Source organism: Amblyomma mixtum, chromosome 1 (genome assembly GCF_055824585.1).
Source record: "Amblyomma mixtum isolate Tamu chromosome 1, ASM5582458v1, whole genome shotgun sequence".
NCBI classification, from domain to species: domain Eukaryota; kingdom Metazoa; phylum Arthropoda; class Arachnida; order Ixodida; family Ixodidae; genus Amblyomma; species Amblyomma mixtum.
Window position 1 is genome coordinate 80,054,131 of NC_143012.1, and position 21,224 is coordinate 80,075,354.

The window sequence follows — 21,224 nt, forward strand, 5'->3', positions numbered from 1 at the left end:
CCAATGCTGTTGCTTAAAGGGACAGTGAGGAGAGCTCTATCAATATTTTTTACAGCAAAATCCGATAGTTCGGCATTTCATGGCTTTGTTGCCACTTGGCCGGCAGCGAAAGATGCATTTATTTCCAAGAAATTTGGATTCGAAGTTGAAAAAGTTTTTCCCGCTGCTCTGATTCAAACTTGGAATTCTCTTATGACGACACAGGACTAAGTGACGTGAAACATGACGTGCACATGACGTAACGCAGACTCTGATTTCTGGCGGCCAGCAGTGCGGCCTGGCAGCAGCCGAAACGAAAGCTACCGCCGGCCGCACGATGAAGGAATCTATCGGCCATTGCGGCCGTCGCTACCGTCGCTTCATTTACGTTTGCACCGCCGTTTTGACAGCGTTACGATGGATCCCGCTCTCGAAGTCGTCAACGAAGTTCTAGCAAATAGACACCTTTAGCATACCCCGTGTACCTTGTTACCGTTTGCGGAATACCAGGAGCCTGCCTACCGCCGTTGAGCAGGCGCTGATTGGTCCCGATGCTGCAAGCGCGCGCGTAGCCGCCGAGTACGTGGCGCCATCTGGTGACGCCAAGGAGATTTGCGCATGCATTGGCTGCGCCTCAGTGATTCGTGGCTTCTCGTGTTCTAGTGTTGCTAGAACCAACGGTTCTAGCTACACTGTTTTGTCCTATGACGTCATCACGCTTGTACTTGCGAGTTTGGCCTGTGGCAGCGATACCTGTATTTTGGTTCTTGCTCTTTTCTACATTACAAGAGCTTTGTTGTCAGTATGAGTGGCATTTTTGTAATCAGGAGCTGGTATTCTGTCGATACAAGCAAACTTCAATTTCTCCTCAGTGTCCCTTTAAGGGGGAAAGCTGGTCTTAGAAAAAAATTTTTGTTAATAAAGTCACAATAATGGAATCTTCAAGCAACATGTATTTTTGCGTGCTGATTCCAAATATGTAATTTAATTTTATTTAAGACAAGTCCTTGTGCACTAATATAATATGTTATGTAACTTTTTGCCGAGAGCTTTCAATAAATTTTGCTGCAGGAAACTTGCTAGGACGCATGCCATTGGCTTGTCTTGACATCAAGCTATGCAATAAGGGCAAAATTATCCTTCCTTTCACAGAAGTTCAGTTACAGGGTCGTGAATTTGCCACTTCACAAACGGGAAGAAACTGATGATACTGATGATTTCAAAATCCAATAACTCACCTTCTATAACAGGCAGGATGATAACTTTACCTTTATTGCATAGCTTGATGTCAAGAGAAACCAATGGCATGCAGTCTAAGTAGAGTTTCTTTCAAACCCTCGGAATGTAAGAGAAACCAATGGCATGCAGTCTAAGTAGAGTTTCTTTCAAACCCTCGGAAAAAGTTACCTAACATATTGCATAAGTGCACAAGGTCTTGCTGTACATAAAATTAAATGACATATATTTGAAATCAGCATGCAAAAATGCATATTCCCTGAAGATTTAATTGTTGTGACTTCAATAAAAATTTATTTCTAAGACCCTCTTCCCCCCTTAGCTCTTTCCTTACTGCGAAAAAAATGACTGATTTTGAGTGCTTTCAATTAAAAATTATTTCTTCAAGAAGTGCCAAATGCAATGCGCATTGTAAGGTGGCAAATGAAGAAGAGGACAGTGGACCTCGTAGAGTGACCAAGCCAGGCTACTGAGATTACTGCATTGATTATTAAGGCGGAAGCCTTTAATGCCTCATCATTGTAAGCAGGAGTTGTCGACAGAAATGTCCTGCTTTTCAATTGGTCGAAACGGTCGTGACGTCACAGTGTGCGAATTTCAAACGGGGCCAATTGTACTTTGGCTAGTAACCATGCAACCAATTAAAGAAATGGTGTAGTGATGCTCCAAGTAAGTGGGGATGAGTTTAGTTAATTACTTATTCACCCAATTAGCCCAACTAACCTTTCTAATCAGGCCAGATGAATAAAGAAAACCGAGTAGGAAATTGGTCGAGTTCGGGAATCGAACCCCGGTCTCCAGAGTGCGAGACTAGCATGTTAACCACTCCGCGATGCCAGCTCGATGGTTTGGAATGAACAAAGGCGCGTCTAGTGAATACGGTGTCTTCGTTCACTCCCATCTTCCTCCCTTCCGTTACAGCGAGGTTGAGGTGTCCACCGAGGTATGGGAGACAGATACATTGCCTTTCCTCAAAAACCAATTTACCGACGAGCACGGTGTAGACCCGAACTAGACCCGAATGGGCGATGGTGTTCTGTAGACTCCCTGGCAGCGTTCCAAGACGCTGTCGCATTCCACTCTTAGAGGCGAAGCTTAACATCTTAACCACACATCAGTGACACAAGCAGCAACATGGCGCTTAACGCTTTCGCCTCACCGCACTTTAGGTCAACAAAGTGCCCCCCTGAATTTTTGATTATCATTGCATTATTCATTATTGCATGCCCTTACCTCGTCAAGGTTGTCCTTGAGCTTCTGGTGCATGGCCGGGTTGGCAATCTGGATCCGCACGGGGTCACGCTCGATGATGTCCTGGTGCGGCTCATGATAGGCAGGGTCGCAGGGGAGTGACAAATGGCATGGGTCGAGCGACACGGCCAATGAACTGTATGCCCTCAGTGCCACCATAGGCAGTCTGTGAGTTTGGCCACTGTAACCGCCGCCCGCGCAAGCACCAGTGAGACATGCTTCTCGGGGCAGCTTGTGCTGCTTTAGGCACCACCGGAGGAACGAAACCACCAAGGTTCCAACGCTGGGCGCCTCCTTCGCGTTCGAACCCTGGTACGCAGTTGAAGACTCGGAACCATTGGTGTGCCGGTAAGAATCTGCGTCCCCGCGTCCATTCTGCCGAGCAGTCAAAGCTAGGTCCGGCTCGCTTTCAGAAGACAGATCTTCGGATTCTTTGATGTAGCCATTGACTTGGGAGACATTGACAGGTTTTGCCGTGGGTCCCTGTTGGCCTCGACACTGACTGTCCAAAGCAGTCTGTTTAGGCTTAGCAACTGCTACTGGTAACAGTAGTGTGTGACGCTTCCTCATCATTATCTTGCCCTTTGACGACGACGGTGATGAAATCTCCTGGCTTTCCAAAAACTCCTTGTACACGGTGAGCAGGCAGTCAGGACAGAGCCCAGGTTTCATCTGCGCACTGGTCTCTTGCTTCCCGAGAAGGGTCTCATCTGCCAGCCATTTTCTGATGATGCAGTAGGCGCTCTTGGACGTCTCACCAACGAGACCCGGGACATCATCAAGCTGAACGAGCGAGTTGTTCTGAGCAAAAAGGTTGACCTTCCAATGCAGGATGTTCGGGTACCACACCCTGTCCTCCGGATCTGAGCTGCGCAAGACCTCGACAAGAACATCGGCGATGCACCATGGAAAACTGAAGAGCGTGTGCTGCCCATCGGGGTCATACGTCACCATGTACCAGGCAGAGGCTCTGCGGTGCTTCCGCACACGCCGCTCGCTTTCATCGTCGATGCACTGCCCCTCCAGCTCCTCCAGGAGCTCACGAAAGAAGACGTCCCGTGTGTTCTCCGTGAGGAACTTGGTCATCTTCTCCACAAGGTCCTCCATGTTCAACTTGTCAGACTGTGCGTTGTGGTACGCGTCGAAGGTGTTCACCATACATGCCATCACCTCGCCCTCCGATGCAATCCCATACTGGTTCAGAATGCGACGGAGGTTGGCATTGTAATCGGTGAGGGCACGCAACGCAGAGTCCCGGTATTCCTCCCAGCCAGGCACGGCCAGCGCACGGCACCGTCCGGGGTCAACGTGTCGGTGGCCGAGCCTGCCTACCGCTGCCTCCAGCGAGCGGCAAGTCCGGTACAGCACTCCCAACGCGTGGTCCGACCGGTAGGTTATCTTGTGGCTTCCCTTCTCCATGAAGTCCGGGTACAACGGGGGCCGTTCGTCGCGCCGCAGGAACGCGGTGCGCCCGTTCTTGGCGAAGTCCAGGCACACGCTGATCTTCTCGGCCAGAGCAAGGCAGCGGCGAGAGTAAATGCCATCCCTCTCCTGATCAGCCCAGGCCAAGTGGGCATTGGATAAGATCCCGATGGAATCATTCTTGATATAATTGCACAGGAACTGAATCATGTCATCGATCTGCAGTGAAAACCAAATAGACACATGAGTCGGCATGCTGGCTGGGAGACTACAGTTAATAGTTACGTCATCACCAATCTAACAGTTTTTGAGCTGCCCTTACAGCTACGCATTTTTTCGGTACATGCTCTCTTCCATAGGAGATGTGCTCACAAGTGCATGCTTATGCAACGTTAACAAGGTAAAACACATGAAGCATAATCACCTGTTCATGTAACAGTGAGTGTGTCATATGCTAGGACACATTGCCTACAGAGCAGTAGGAACAACTAGGGCGGAGAGAACAGTTTTGGAAGTGCTGTTAGAGGCGACTTTCAATCCCTTGTAAAACCCGGTGAAACAGATCACGTTAGAAAAATTCTTGAATTAGATGATTCAATGAGCTGTGGCCGCTCATCATCATCATCATCATCAGCCTGACTACACCCACTGCAGGGCAAAGGCCTCTCCCATGTCTCTCCAATTGACCCTGTCCTTTGCCAGTTGCAGCCACTGTATCCCCGCAATCTTCTCAATCTCATCCGCCCACCTAACTTTCTGCCGCCCCCTGCTACGCTTGCCTTCTCTTGGAATCCACTCCGTTACCCTTAAGGACCAGCGGTTATCTTGCCTTCGCATTACATGCCCTGCCCAAGCCCACTTCTTCCTCTTGATTTCGACTAGGATGTCATTAACCCCCGTTTCTTCCCTCACCCACTCCGCCCTCTTCCGATCTCTTAACGTTACACCTATCATTTTTCTTTCCATAGCTCGCTGCATTGTCCTCAACTTAAGCTGAACCCTCTCTGTTAACCTCCACGTTTCTGCCCCATAGGTGAGTACTGGTAAGATACAACTGTTGTATACTTTTCTCTTGAAGGATATTGGCAAACTGCCATTCTTGATCTGAGAGAGCCTGCCGTGCCTGCCTCTGGACAGCGCCATGGAGTAGAATTCCCGTTTCATGTTATGCTCTGCGAGATGTGGAATGCCATGGATTAGCACTTGCCGTTATTTCCTTGTTCTCTGGATCCGGGTTCCGGTCCGAGAAGTTCATGGGAGTCTGGTTGGGGCCTGGGAAGAACAGGCAGGGCTCCCAAACGACTATGTACTCGTCACCATCCAAGTCCGACCCTGCACGTTTCGAAGGTGCTTGCTTACGACACGCAGCAGAAGAGCCCCTTCTTATGGACAAAACTTTTCCCGTTTTCCCTCCTTTCGTTCAGACCCTCATTTTCCTTTCAAGCTCCTCTGCCATTGCAGTTGGTTTTGCTGCGTTACTAAAAACACTACCTACAGCCAATATAACATGCAGCCATATTGCCAGATTTTCTTTGTAGCATCACTAAAAAGCACCCATGCTGGTGATGGTGTAATATATGGCAAGCACCGGTGAGGGCACAAGTAGGAGGGCGAATCCACTTGACATGACTGACGACCTCAAGGGCATGGACGTGCATAATAGAGTTTGCCGCAAAGTTCACTCTGGCTTTCTCCTTACCCAGTTCTTACCCAATCACAAGAAAATTCCTGAAGACTGTGCAGTGCTTTACCGGTGGTTCCATTCTGGAAGAACGTTTCTTAACGAAGGACAGCAACCGAGATGTTATGTGTAAAATGTTCAGCTTTTGCCACCCCACATCCACTCACTCCTCCTTGGCTTGTAGCTTGAGCAGCAATGACACCAAGGATGTGGCCGCCACAACCACTCATGTCAGCCTGGTTCCCACCACCACAATGCCCTTGTCAGACACCTTGCACATCTATATTAATGCTATATAGCGTTAAAGGTGCACTGAAGAGGAATCTGAACTCGTCTTTTTGCCGCGGGAACTCAATCTGCACGTTCCAAGCATTCTCAGAAACTGCGACTTATTGCCCTTTGTGGCCGATTTCCCTAATTAAATCGAATTAACGCCCGGCTCCCGCCTTTTTTTTTAATTCTGCCTCGTACGGTGGGCGGAGTCGACCAACGCGGGGAGTGCCTTTCAGCCAGCTCCGTAGAGGCTTTGCTTTCGCTTCATTTTGTTTTTTAGGTTTCCGTGAATAAATAGTTTCATTCGCAGATAATACAGCCACAAAATAAGCCCGCAGAAATAAAAATACGCGCAGACTATTTTACGCGCAGACTATTTGCTTCTACGGAGCCGTGGTGGCTCAGTGGCTATGGTGCTCGGCTGCTGTCCCGAAAGACGCGGGTTCGATTCCGGCCGCGGCGGTTGAATTTCTTTGGAGGAGAAATTCGAGGCCCGTGTACTGTGCGATGTCAGTGCACGTTAAAGAACCCCAGGTGGTCGAAATTTCTGCAGCCCTCCACTACGGCGTCTATCATAGCCTTAGTCGCTTTGGGACGTTAAACCCCGTAAACCAACCAACCAACCTACTACGTATTACTCCGCCGATGGCAGAGCGGCAAGCCGCCACGGGACTGGGTGAAAGGCACTCCCCGCGTTGGTCGACTCCGCCCACCGTACGAGGCAGAATTAAAAAAAAAAGGCGGGAGCTGGGCGTTAATTCGATTTAATTAGGGGAATCGGCCACACAGGGCAGTAAATCGAAGTTTCTAAGAATGCTCGGAACGTGTAGATCTAGTTGCAGCGGCAAAAAGACGAGTTCAGATTCCTCTTCAGTGCACCTTTAAGGACCCCGAGCAGCGACAACCCCTGTGTCATTGGTCTGCCAAGAAAAGCAAGTGACCCACATGCCACCTAGGTCACGTGATTTTGTGACACCATCACAAGCTGTGCAACAGTGGTGGGTGGCAACCTGGGTCTCACAAGTCCCACCCAGTGGCTGTGTTTGAAACAGACACTTGCCATGGCAGTGGTGCATTGCTCATTCGCTTCTTTACATTCATAGATCCCTGGGAGTCCTCATACCACTCCTGGCGCAGTGGTGCATCGCTTAACCGTTGCACCACTACACCGGAAGTGGTATCAACCTGGATCTAACAAGCCCCAACCAGTGGCTGGGTTTGAAACAGCTGCTTGTCGAGGCAGTGGTGCATTGCTCATTAGCTTCTTCACAATCATAGATCCCTAGGAGGTCGTCATACCACTCCTGGCGTAGTGGCGCATCGCTTAACCGCTGCACCACTACACCAGAAGTGGTATCAACCTGGATCTAACAAGCCCCAACCAGTGGCTGTGTTTGAAACAGCTGCTTGTCGAGGCAGTGGTGCATTGCTCATTAGCTTCTTCACAATCATAGATCCCTAAGAGGTCGTCATACCACTCCTGGCGTAGTGGCGCATCGCTCAACCGCTGCACCACTACACCAGAAGTGGTATCAACCTGGATCTAACAAGCCCCAACCAGTGGCTGTGTTTGAAACAGCTGCTTGTCGAGGCAGTGATGCATTGCTCATTCGCTTCTTCACAATCATAGTCCCTGGGAGGTCGTCATACCACTCCTGGTGTAATGGTGCATCGCTTAATCGCTGCACCATTACACCAGGAGTGGTATGAGGACTCCCAGGGATCTACGAATGTAAAGAAGTGAATGACCAATTCTGCTTATACTGGCATGTAGGCATAACCTAGGTGACAGAGAAGAAGCACTTGCATGGGAGGGATTTTTAATGCAATCGCATTGTACTCTTCAGGGTAAGTTAAGCACTATGTGAGGGTGAAAAGAACAGCATTTGTGTCTGTGAACTGACATGCTAAGTGGACCCCAGGCCGCTTAAGGAACCCATCATGTCGTACCCTTAAGGCGGAGTTCAAGTGTCACCTGAAGTTTTTTTCAAGGTGTTTTTAAAAATTGTACCGCTCATGCAGCCTCAGTGCTGATGGAAGTCAGACAGTGCGTCAGACATAATGACTGTCAGACATAGTCGGTAAAGTCAGACATGATCAGCTGTTTGGCTTTAGCCAAATTCTTTGTCATTTTGATTTAACCCTTTGTGTGACAGCGGGACACATAAGTCCCACTTGTTCCATTGCCATTTTTAGAGTTGTGAGCCTAAAACCACTGCATCCATTACTTTTGTATTTCTAGCGTCGCCTCCTGGATGTCCAAAGAACCTTTGCCACGCCAAGTGGCTGTTTCAAACACAGCCACTGGGTGGGGCTTGTTAGATCCAGGTTGATACCACTTCTGGTGTAGTGGTGCAGTGGTTAAGTCCACTGCACCACTACAGCAGAAGTGGTGCAGTGGATGTCCAAAGAACCTTTTCTGCTTTTGTTTTAACAAAATTCACTCAGTAGAAGCACGCACCCGTATCTCTAACGAACTATACCGATCACGTGCTCTACTTGTGTTCTACTAAGGATTTTGGCGCCCTCTCCTGCCGGTAAATCATGATTAGTAAGTGTGTCAAAAGCTTTACATCTCACTCACAAGTCTCTAAATGTCTTATATACAAGTTCCTTAAAAATTTGTGCAATATGTAATTCCCAACATTTTGCGACATAGTTTGTTTGCGTTTTATATTTATATTTTATAATAAATGGGTGCTCAGCGAAAGCAAAAAAAGTGAGGACAGGATCAACATGCAAAGTCTGTGGACTGCCTTTTTGTGAAGTTTGCTTCCAGTGTTTTCAAAATGGAAAGAAGCCTGCAGCAGGCATGCCCTAGTCTGTTGTCCGAATGTCGACAGTGAGTGGATGTAGCATGAACAATTCTTGACTATTTTTATTTTGGCTTAGAAAGTAAGTTCCTACACTAAGTTCACATCAGATGATACAAATACTTTCTTTTTTCTGAAGTGGCTGTCTGTCAGTGGTCAGTGGGACACATACGACCCACTTTTTCAGGACAATGGGATGCATACGCCCCACTTGCCAACATTGGCAAGTGGCATAACTATGCCACCTTTAACAGGTGGCTTAAGGCATGGCACCTTTATAGGTGGCATGAATTTCAAGACTGCATGTTTGTGAAGGCACAGAGACCAGAGTACAAAACACGGAGGAAGGTCGCAGTATGAGTACACCGTTGGACCTATGGTTGTGAAAGTTCAAGGGGACACTCAGACTAGAGAAATGCACCATTTTGATTAAAGCTGACAAACCAAACTATTACGCTGGTTTGAAGATGATACTGAGTGGCGGCATGTGCTCGTGCAGCCACAGACCCATTCCCCCCACTGCACAACGTCAGGTGGCTGTGTTCTATGCAACAGCACAGAAAGCTCATCAGACCATTTTGCTTTCACATCATGATGTCACAACGGAGCCTAGGCAGTATGTAGTGGTGTTTTGGTACATGAGTGTGGTGCCATGATGCTGTGTGCAGCAACTAGGTACATGTGCATGAATCATATCACCAGACATGACTCATGACATAGACTGGAGGCGACGCCACCAGGCCGAAAGTGACAGATGCTGTGTGTGGCAACTGTGCGTATGTGTGTGTATGAGTCATATGACCATTTATGACTGACTGGTGACACAGGCCGGAGCAGACGTCACCAGCCCAGAACTGTCGACACCAGACCAGAAGTTCGTCGTGCTCTTGCACCAAGTGGCGCTGTGTTATCACATCACGCATGCAATGAAATTAAGCGCACCCCAAATTTTTCACGCCAGCATAATGAATGCGCTGACTTTTCTTGCCTCTTAACCCTTTCGCTGTCACGGATGTACCGGTACGTTTTCGCGCTTCCCCCCCACAGTGTCACTGACGTACCGGTACGTTCTCTATCGTGCGTTCAAAATTTCGCGCTTGAGTGCTAAGCTGACGCTCTTGGACTAGCCGCACCATCTGTTGAATCTTTCTACAAGTTCGTATTTTCGCCCCTTACTGTTTTGGTACGTGTATTGAAGAGTACGAAGCGACTGCCATCCCACCCCTCTCTCTTTGCTGAGTGGCGCGGTCGCTCCGCGTTCCCCGGATCATGACGCGCGCGCCTGTGGTTATGGGTCCAAGGGTTGTTCTGCCATCTGCCGCTGTTTTGCAGGTTTTTATTTTTCTTCTGTCGGCGTGTGAGCTACGGCGCTTCAAGTTCAAGGGCGCGCGCCGTTGCCACTCCTAGAGTCAAAGAAACCGACACATGACTAGATCGCTGCTTTCGCTCTCTCGTCGCACCCTCGCTTGCGGCTGGCAGCAGCAAACGTAAAGCTCCTCTAACTTTGTTTTAGCCTTTTTCCATCTCCCTCTCTCATCTTTATTACACAGCATCCCATTTCTCTCCGAATTGCGGGCCACTGAAAGCACACCCCCGCTGCGTGCAGTTACTTTCGGATATGGCTGACCGCGCGGGACCTTCCTCTGCGCATTGGAGCGGTGGCTCTTCCGATTCTGAATACGAGCCGAGCTCGGATTCGGACTCGGACAGCGTCTCATCCGAGGAAGAGGCAAGTTCCGCATCGTCAGAGTCTGATGTTGAAACAGCGGGACCATCATCCCGGAAGCATGCGACACTGGGGGTGCGTCACGGGCAGAAACACCCGACAGCGAAAGGGTTAAGTCAGAAGCAACAAAGGTAGAATTTTGGGCATGTCGGTATTTCATAACATATATGCTGCAGCACTTAGCGCCAGTGGTGTGCGCATTTTGTTTGTTTGTCCCCTGCATTTTTTGCTCTACAATGCAGTGTGCGTGCCAGGGAGAACTAGAAATGTCAAAGGAGGAGGAAAAAAAATTCAGGGGGGCAGTTTGTTGACCTAAAGTGCGGAGAGGCGAAAGCCTTAGGCGTGGTGTTGCTGCTTGTGTCACTGATGCGTGGTTAAGATGTTAAGCTTCACTTCCAAGAGTGGAACGAGACAGCGCCTTGCAACGCTGCCAGGGAGTCCACAGAACGCCATCGCCCATTCGGCTTTACGCCTTGCTTGTCCGTAAATTGGTTTCTGAGGCAAGGTAATGTATCTGTCTCCCATATCTCGATGGACACCTGAACCTCGCCGTAATGGGAAGGGAGGAAGATGGGAGTGAATGAAGACACCGTATTGACTAGACGCGCCTTTGTTCATTCCAAACCATCGAGCTGGCATGGCGGAGTGGTTAGTGTGCTCCTCTCGCTCTCCGGAGACCCTGGTTCGATTCGCCAACTCGACCAATTTCCTACTCGGTTTTATTTGTTTTTTCTGGTCCGACTAGAAAAGCGTGACACCTCTGCTGACAATCTTCTGTCGATAACGATGAGGCATTAAAGGCTTTTGCCTCGATACTTTTCGCAGTAACAAACGCTGGGCTCACCGGCCATCTCATCTGGATGTGGCCGGGATCCCTGGCCGGGAAACACTATGCAGTCAACGACGTGGTGCAGCTCGGGCACATCAACGGCGGTGAACTTGCGCACGTCACCAGGGTGCAGGCAGGGGCACTTGGTGACCAGCACAGTGCCGGTGATGACCTTGCGCTCGGCTGCGGTCTTGTACTCTATGTTCGGGCAGCGCATCTCCGTGCACTGCACAAACACCTGAACACAACCACCGGTGGGCACTGGATGAGCTGTAGCAAGACCAACTACTGCACGCTCTGGAAACTTGCTACCGTCGGCTCCATCGGAAAGCTACCAAAAAGCGCCATTGATATATCACTTGGGACAAAACAGCAGTCCACACTGTGACAACTTGGCTCAAATGAAACTACAGTAGACTCCCTTTAAGATGAACTCCAAGGGACCATGAAGACTGTTCATCTTATTAGAAGTTCATCTAATTAGGAGTGCTTCTTAAAATGATGTTCGAGCATGCAGCGTGTGTCCAAATACTTCGTATATGTGAACAAAGCCATGAAATAGTCTTTTAGGAAAAAATAATTGCAACATAAGCATTTATTGCACTACTAGTGCAGTGCATCAGGCACCATTGAGTGTTGCCCAGTCTGTTATTTTTTTTTGTGTCTGTTGAGAAAATTGTCTGCTTGCTACAAGCGTAGGCACATCACTTAACCTTCCAAGATATCCTTCAGTGCCCTCACAGGGGAGGAGCAGCGACAGTTCTGCTTTCACAGAATCGCCCTTTCAACGGAGATGTGGTTAGGTCTCTGTGCCTCCCCGCGTCGCATGGATCGTCGGCGGTGCAAAAAAGCTTTCAATTTTTTAGCTTTTTTTTCTTTCCTTCCGCTGAAATACAGCTCGAATGGTCGAGTAAAGCTGCATGGCTTGGGCACGGCTGGTCGTGAAAGTTCATCTTAACCAATTAGCACGTGTGCAGTGTACATCTTAAGCAGATTTTTTTTGCATTGACTCTATGGGAAACCAAACAAATGACCACCACTGTTCATCTTAACCAAGGGCTCATCTTAAGTAAGTTCGTCTTAACGGGAGTCTACTGTATAACAGTTTCAAATACCTGGCATATATACGAACAACACAGTATCGCCTTTGCATGACTGTAACGAGCTCCCGATTGTAACACATAGCTATATTCCGCGCCCAAAAATTGGGACGATACTTTGTTTTTAATTCTAGTTCTGATGCACATGCGAATTTGAGTGCCTATTTAATTTGAAAAATTGCGCGCGTTACAAATAGGGTATGTTACCAATTTGAAATGAAAGCGTTCACCCTGAGGCCAGCTGTAATAAACTGCCCATGGAAGAACCCTACTCTTATGTCTTTCACGGGGTCTTACACGAGGCCGCAGAAAAAAAATACCATCCGGGAAACATAGTAGGCAGGAAGTGCGTGTAAAATATCCAACATTGTTTGCCCTTTTTTTTTTAACTTCTAGTAAAGGCAACATGCTTCTCTACAATTCGCAAAGCTTTGTGGCTCTCACTATTGTTTGCATGGCACGCACAAATTGTCTTAATGCAGTGGCTCTCTGTCTGCCAGAGCAACTGTCTGAGGAAGGGAGGCAGCAACAAAGAGAGATGCTGTGTCCAGTGGGCGAAATGGGCACACGTGTGCGGTTCTTCTCCGTTTTTGTGGCAGCCACTTTCATCTTGAACAATAACCCTACACTCCAGGGAACTAGAAATTAATTGCGTTCTTAACCCTTTGAAGGTTTTTGCCGTATATGTACGGCGGCGGTTTTCTGTCCCGCAAGGTCTTTGCCGTACGGGCACGGTTTCGATCTTCCGTTTGAAATTTTGCGCCAAAAGAACAATGCGTGCTCACCGGGGGTTGCTGCCACCTCTTAGGACTTACAAGTGTTTGAATTTTGTGCTGCCTTCTTACGGAGATAAGCAGAACTTATGTCTAGCTTTAGCGCAGTGGCACAGACTGCGGCAACACCCCTTTTGTAGTTTTGGTTTCGCCGCGTGATTGCAACGGAGTCGCGCGAAATTTGAGTTTTCTTTTTGTCAGCACTATCTTGCAGGGGCTGCCGAAGTTGATTTCTATCTTTATTGGCGCTGCTCTTAGCTTGCTTATCACCGTTGCTTGCGAGGTATTCTCGCCCTCTGTGGCAACGCGCCTACGCGGTTTAGACTCCGCCGCGGGATCGCAACGGAGTCGCGCGAAACGTGTTTTCTCTTTGTGGGCACTGTTTTGCAGAGGCGGCGGAAGTTGATTTCTATCTTTATTGGTGCTACTCTTAGCTTGCTTATCACCGTTGCTATTCTATTCTATTGAACATTTTCCAGTTGTGAGTGATGCTGTCACCAAAGTACTGTTCCTAATTTTTTTTTACTATTTATTCTCGATTATATACATTTTGTAGATTCAAGATCCGCAATAAAGTAATTTGACCACCTGGGAAAGTTTTCTTCAAAATAATTCGGCCCTCAAAGGGTTAAGTGCGCTCAGTGTTTGGTGCAACATGCCGGAAGTCGCCGATCGAGTTTAGATCCTGCTTCGGTTGGTCTGCCAACGCCATTCCGCATGCGCTAAACATCGGCTGTCAAAATGCTGGCCTGAAGTAAAGCACCACCACAAAGTAGCATTCATGACATAGTATGCTAGAACACTGCCACAGTTGCGATGTAACAGGCGGGTCTGCATTACATGGGTTTCTATTGAGAAAACCCGGTAATGTAACGGCCCGGAATGTAGCATCCGGGAATGTAACAAGCAAGGTTTTAATGTAATAGGATTCTTCACCTTTCCTCCCAAGCAGAGCCATGCATTCCACTTTTTGTTCACCTATCTCCCAGACAAACCTTATAACAGTTCAATGCTTTCTTTTTTCTCATTTTATTACGTCCATACTTCAATTCCAGGACCACAGTCTATCATTTCTTATTCTCCATTTCTTTCAACATTTTCTGCACAGTACTTTCACCTACACCCTTCCACAGTTGGCATCCTCTACACAGATAGCATGTTGACAAGTTCAACATGCTGGTTCTTTGCTTTTTCAACAAAAAAGCTCTCTCTCCCTCCGTCTATAATGAAAGAAAACAACAGTGTGCAAATAACAGACAGAACTCAAAAGAATACAAAGCCCAGTTTGCTTGGCATCACAAATCTGTACGAAACACGATGTCACAGCAGAACCTTCAGTGTGACTGTGGCTGAAGGCAATTAAAGGGACACTGAGGAGAAATTGAAGTTCACTTGCATCGACAGAATACCAGCTCCTGATTACAAAAACGCCATTCATATTGACAACAAAGCTCTTGTAACATAGAAACGAGCAAGAACCAAAATACAGGTATCGCCGCCACAGGCCAAACTCGCAAGTACAAGCTTCATGGCATCATAGGACAAAACAGTGTTGCTAGAACCAATAGTTTTAGCAACACTAGGACACGAGAAGCCACGAATCACTGAGGCGCAGCAAATGCATACGCAAATCTCCTTGACGTCGCCAGATGGCGCCACGTACCCGACAGCTACGCGCGCGCCTGCAGCGCCGGGACCAATCAGCGCTTGCTCTCAGCGGTATGGGGCTCCCGGTATTCCGCTAACGGTAACAAGGTACACGGTATGCTAAAGGTGTTTATTTGCTAGAACTTTGTTGACGACTTCGAGAACGGGATCCATTGTAACGCTGGCAAAACGCCGGTGCAAACGTAAACGAAGCGACGGCCGCAATAGCCGATAGATGCCTTCAACGTGCGGCCGGCGGTAGCTTTCTTTTCGGCTGCTGCTGGGCCGCACTGCATGGCCGCCAGAAATCACGGAGTCTGCGTTACGTCATGTGCACGTCATGTTTCACGTCACTTAGTTCTGTGTCGTCATAGGAGAATCCCAAGTTTGAATCAGAGCGGCGGGCAAAACTTTTTCAACTTCGAATCCGAATTTTTTACAAATAAATGCATCTTTCGCTGCTGGCCAAGTGGCAACAAAGCCATGAAATGCCGAACATTCGGATTTTGCTATAAAAAAAATATTAATAGTGCTCTCCTCAGTGTCCCTTTAAGGACACCCAAAGCAGCATTCTGCCAACAGGACAAAGATACGCCCACAACACTGCACTCATCCAAATACAAAATGCACAAACCTCTAGAAGGGTGTTCAATAAGATCCCTGGGGCCACATACTGAAATTACAGTCCAGTGCTGAGCAAAATTTAACTGCTAAAGCACTACAGCTGGCAGCCAGCCAGCACCCGAGCAGCAACACCAATGGCACACCCACCTGGCCATACTGGAGCTTCTTCGTCGTGTCGACTACACCAAGCATGTTGCGGGCACGGTCCACAGGCAACGCGATGCGTGTCTTGTACCGGAGGCCCGCTGAAATGTTCACAAGACGGAAACGGCAGGACACACCTCAAGAAATTTGTGGCCATGACACTTTCACTGTTGTCACATGAGCTATACTTACCCAATGGGCACTATTACTCCCTTGGATGTCCTGTGGACGTCTTGGACGTCCTTGGGATGTCCAAGGGAGTTTCGTTTACCATTGGGTACATTTACTCGCTTAATAGGGTTAATTGGTTTGGGAACAAAGAGGGTTCAGCTTAAACAACGCAGCGAGCTATGGAAAGAAAAATTATAGGTGTAGCGTTAAGACATCGGAAGAGGGCGGAGTGGGTGAGGGACAATCGCGGGTTAATGATATCCTAGTTGAAAACAAAATGGGCTTGGGCAGAGCATGTAATGCAAAGGCAAGATAACCGCTGGTCCTTAAGGGTAACGGAGTGGATTCCAAGAGAAGGCAAGCGTAGCAGGGGGCGGCAGAAAGTTAGGTGGGCGGATGAGATTGAGAAGACTGCGGGGACACGGTGGCCGCAACTGGCAAAGAACAGGGTTAATTGGAGAGACATGGGAGAGGCCTTTGCCCTGCAGTGGGCGAGTCAGGCTGATGATGACTCGCACAATAGATGGACTTCCGTAATGAAAACACTCGGTTATCTGTAACTTCAAGCTCTGAGCCAAGGTTAACTACTGGGCTACGTGGCATGAACAGTTGGTGACAAAGGCCGCTGAACTGCACGCACCATAAACGAAGCCGATAGCCCTATTATCAGTCGTTGGCTGGATACCACACTTGAAGAGGCAAAAGTCAAAACCCTTTTCTTTAATACGTGGTAGTGAAATTATGCGATTGTAGACAAACATGGCTCTATGTGCCTAAATTGCATTCTAGGCATCCTAGAGACTTTGGTCCCCAATAATACAAATGAGCTGCGGCACAGCTGAGTGGCATGGGGGGCCACCGAAATGCCAGACCTGCTGTAGCTTGCCCATCTAAGTTACTATGTGTGGTTGCAGCTCTCGCACCGTTGTCAAGAGTCGATGGAGATTGCGCAGAACACTTCAATTTTGCACACTTGATACAATGAACTTTGCCCAGGGAATTTCACAAATTTGCATGACACCGAAATTCGTATCAGCCATGTGTCACCGAGATTCTACTCTAACCAGTAAACTCAGTGGCAAGATCTTTTCTTGCGTTTAGTGAGAAAGTGCAGCTTCGCCAGCAAAGCTGAAAAACCTGGAGTACGTGTGAAGCCTCAACCTTTGACCTTTGATGGAGTACCGCAGGCACAGGCCTTGTGCAGCTGCTCCATCAACAAAAACAGCTCAAGGACCCTTATCCTCCCTTATGTGCACACGGTGTCCCGTGGCTCTTGCACTATGAACCAGCGGCAACTACGCGACACTCTAGCACTGTTACTCCAATGTCACACATGCACAGCAAACCATTCCACTTACCAACAGCATTTCTGTACACGGCGAGAAGTAGAGACCGGAAGAAGGGATCCAGGGTCAATTGGAACCCAGCACTGGACAAGTCCTGGTACGGCAGCAGCAACTTGGACCACACCGACAGCACTTCAATGGCGCTGGACTCCTGGACAAGTGCATCGGTGAACTCAAGGATCATGTCCTGCTGCAGCCGCAGGAACGTGTCCGTCGTCACGCCCAGCTGCTCTAGGATGGTGATCAGAGGCCGGTTCAAGGTCACTGACCCTGGAAACGAAAGGAAATAGGAGACCTGCCACTCAGATTGCCAAAATCAGGCCATCCACAAAGACATGAACCACCAAGGTCACCCGAGCAGCAGCGTTCGGGAGCAGTCAAGATATACAGTACCCAGCAGACAAGAAGCGCAGGGCACTGGACAACAAGGCAGATCACGGCTAGTACAAAGACGTGGCCCAATGACCATCAAATGGTTCACTGCAGAGACTGCGCCACGTTTAGCTGTGATGTGCACGCCACACTGGTGAGGGATTTTTGGAACGCGGCGTGTTGGCAGTGGTGCGTCGGACAGCGGAGCACCGTACGTGCCAGCCCCGCGCTGCGCGTGTGCGCGAGGCAGGCACGAGGAGCGTAGAGCTATGTGTCGGCAAACTGAGGTGTTGAGGAAGACATCGCACCACAAGTCTAGTCATTCAAGCGTGGAAGTGGCAGCTGTCGGACGTTGGATCCAAACTGCCGGTGGCTTCCCTTGAATCATCGACTCAAGACCATTGAGTCCCCATTCAAGCATGGAAGTGGCAGCTGTCGGACGTTGGATCTGAGCTGCCAGTGACTTCCCTTGGATCATCGACGCAAGATCATTAAGCCTCATTCAAGCGTGGAGGTGGCAGCCGTCAGACTTCGGGTCTGTGCTGCCGTGGACCTCCCTTGAATCAACGACGCAGGCCTACTGCGATTGCCACTTTGCTGCCACGGCTTCCTGGGATAGGCTGCACAAGCCTACGGTGTTTGCGGAACGCCGTCGACAGGACCTGGCTACAGTTTTCCTGCTGCAGCTGCCCAGTTCTTGGGGGCGACTGACAAGAGTTCGTCAGCATCTCCCGTGTCATCTCTGTTCCTCAACTCCTGGCTCTCTACCACCGCCTCTCTGGACGCAATGCCAGCGACGCATCCCAACTCGCCAACCCGCGTCTGTGCTACCGCAAGGCCTTCCCGCTCCACCTGGGACGCTTTGTATCCGGTGAACTGTCTCCTTTTTGTCTCTAGTGTTGTACGCGTTTCTGGTGTGTGTTTTCCTTGGTGTTTTCGTTTCTTTTATTGGCTCCTTTCCTTTAAAATATAAACACGGCTTCGTTTTGTTTTCTTTGATTTCTCTGTTCTTTTCTTCGAACCTGCAGGGGAAAGCGTTCCCCTCCAGCAGTCGGGGACGCGTCACCCCAATTCGTGACATTAGCACAAGTTATCTCAACATCCAAGCACTGCAATAATTGTTTGATACCTAAAATGAAGTCAGTACCCCCCCTGCTGTAATGCCCTGCAGGGCGATGCAGGTAACTAATAAATAAATAAATAAATAAATAAATGCATCAGGCTTGTGAAGGTTTAGAGTTTGATATGCCAAGTACCCTCCCCCCTTTTCAAACAATAAAACTGCCTTGGGGCTATGTGCCTGGCTTCGGTGGATGTCAATGAATTATTACACCGTCATGTCTTATCTCTACTAGAGATGCACATAGACAGATGCCTTTTGATATGCGCAGTAAAACTCATTGCAGCTCACCCCTTATGTATAATGCCCCCAAGAAGGGGCCTTTAAGGAAATAAAAATGAAATGAAAGCGTGCTCGCAAAAAGACAGTCAAAGAAGCCGATACTCACGCGGTGCCGAGACCTTGATCACCTCAAGGTACTCCGAGCTGGTGCATGGAAACTTGCGCATGCTTGGACGCAGGCACAGCAGCTTGGAATCCGAGAGCGTGGGATCAACACAGAGCATGCCCTTGGCGCCCGCATACCGGATCTGGATTGCTGAAGGGTGGTCCTTCAGCTTCAGGATCTTGTAAACCTGCACGACATATTCGGGTCAGAGACTCGCAATACCGGTCGCCAGTGGCAAAGTAGCGGATGAGATGATTCCCATGGACATCGTCGCAGCCACACAACTCGGCCATGACTCTGTCCGTCCCTCCATTACATAAAACGTTTGTGATTTGTGGTGTTTACACCAGATGGCGCCACACAACCAAGCGTGCTAACATATTCGGGTCAGAGACTCGCAATACCAGTTGCCAGTGGCAAAGTAGCGGATGAGATGATTCCCATGGACGTCGTCGCAGCCACACAACTCGGCCATGACTCTGTCCGTCCGTCCATTACATGAAACGTTTGTGATTTGTGGTGTTTACACCAGATGGCGCCACACAACCAAGCGTGCTAATCACTATGCTACGCCAACTCCCTGCCAACGCATATGCAGTTCTCCTTGTCTAGTGTAAGGGCGCTGGACAGCGCTGCGGGAATTTAGCCTCATCGCACTTTAGATCACCATAGTGCCCCCTCAAAATTTTTGCCCTTTGAAGCTGGACTTGATGAAAGCTCTCCCTCTGGTTGTCTGAGCTGAGATCACTCTGCACATTGCTTTCACAGACTAAAATGTCAGAAGACTGTGCTAATGCAGAACTGGAAAAGGAAAGATGAAACAACAATTCTGCCTTTATACTAGTTCGTTTTTGCCAAGGAATCAAGTCACCCGAAATTGATCGAAGTTCTTAATGTACACTCACTGTGACAAGTTTATGAAGTGCAACTTTGACAAAAAAAAAAAACATTTTGAATCTAGGGCACACTGCTTGAGAATTTAATGGTGCACTGCTCAATTAACACACGTAAAATTATACTGTATACCATATTTACTCGGCTCTAACGTGAATTTTTTTTCCCCCGAAAAACTCTTATAACAATGACATGCAGGTTAGAATTAGAATTGAGTATGAAAATGAAACTATCCAAGAAACACCCCCCCCCCCCCCCCCACTTTTTTTTCTTTCTTTCTTTATTCAATACTGCAAAACCTTGCACAGGTCCAAGCAGGGTGGGGAAAAAGATAAACAAAGCAATACAAATGAAGGCAACGAAGCTATTGTAATTGACATCACAAAAATTGCGGCTTGGTGTTGCTGGTGCACTGAGACAGTAAAGGCTCGTTAACTCGACCCCCGTCAATTAGGAAATACAGGTAATTCGAACAGCTTGCACAGTCCCGTCCGGTGCCCATGGAAGTCAATGGCATCAGACGCTCACTAATTCAGACGCCATGTATCTCACATCAGTTCCTTCGAACCGCTTCACTAAAGGAGGTGCGTCCAGGTACGGCTGGCACGGAAGTTTTCATCAAAATAGCCCTTCTCAAACTGAACTGCATGCTGTAGAGTTGCCCACGCACCTTTGATATTTGTCCAACGGAAGGCAGGATGAAAAATGGACGGCCCCTGCCTCTGAGACCAGTCCAATGCTTAGTTTCGGTTTCGCTTTCCTGAGCTCAGTGCCAGCACTCAGCAATGGTTGTCGTCGACCGTACATCAGCCAGCCAACCGAACACAGGGATGCACTGTTTAGGGCATTGATTGGCACCTCTGCACGTTTCTCCCACTTCCACCCACGTGATTCTTCATGTGCACCAAAACTGTGCGCTCGCCAAGCACCGTTCTTTCTTCGTGCAAGAAGCATAAAAGTCTGGGCGTATTACGAGTGAAGACAATCCACCTTTCTTTGACTGTGAAAACCGGGCGTGTGTTACAATCAGGGTATTTTCTGGTTTTTCTCTTTTTCTACCTCGATTAGACCTGCGTTCCGTGACTTATGTCTAGCATTTTTTCATCATTGCTTTGTAGTATTTTGGCCCGCAAAAATACAGCTCTGAAACAGATACGTTGACGCTACCTCAGAAATGTGCCACAAAATGCTAGGCAGTGGCACACAGGCACCACCACCATGGCAAGGCATCTCTGACAAACCCATGCATTGGCCAAGTGCACAATGGCCACGAGCAGTGCGATAGCAGAGGAGCGGTGCGACCAACACACAGGCCCCATGCTGGTGAAACAACTGGGTAGAGACAGGCAGTGCTCTGTGAACGATCCTTGCATTGCCTGCCAAAAAAGGCCCATGCAAGGCGACCACAGTGTCATCGTGCGCACAACTATCGGGC

At 48.6% G+C, this 21,224-nt stretch overlaps 1 protein-coding gene across 4 annotated transcripts in view; it reads right to left on the minus strand.

Moving 5' to 3' along the window:
• LOC149366896 (uncharacterized) overlaps window positions 1–21,224 on the minus strand; it is a 45,956-nt gene that overhangs the window by 2,608 nt on the left and 22,124 nt on the right. For all 4 annotated transcript variants that reach the window (XM_089553000.1, XM_089553015.1, XM_089553006.1 and 1 more), the window contains 6 exons: window positions 18,896–19,082; window positions 17,028–17,285; window positions 15,502–15,599; window positions 11,226–11,448; window positions 5,096–5,220; window positions 2,449–4,107 (listed from right to left, as the gene is read on the minus strand). In XM_089553000.1, coding sequence (XP_089409126.1) covers window positions 2,449–4,107; window positions 5,096–5,220; window positions 11,226–11,448; window positions 15,502–15,599; window positions 17,028–17,285; window positions 18,896–19,082 — 2,550 coding nt within the window. The remainder of the gene's footprint in view (window positions 1–2,448; window positions 4,108–5,095; window positions 5,221–11,225; window positions 11,449–15,501; window positions 15,600–17,027; window positions 17,286–18,895; window positions 19,083–21,224) is intronic.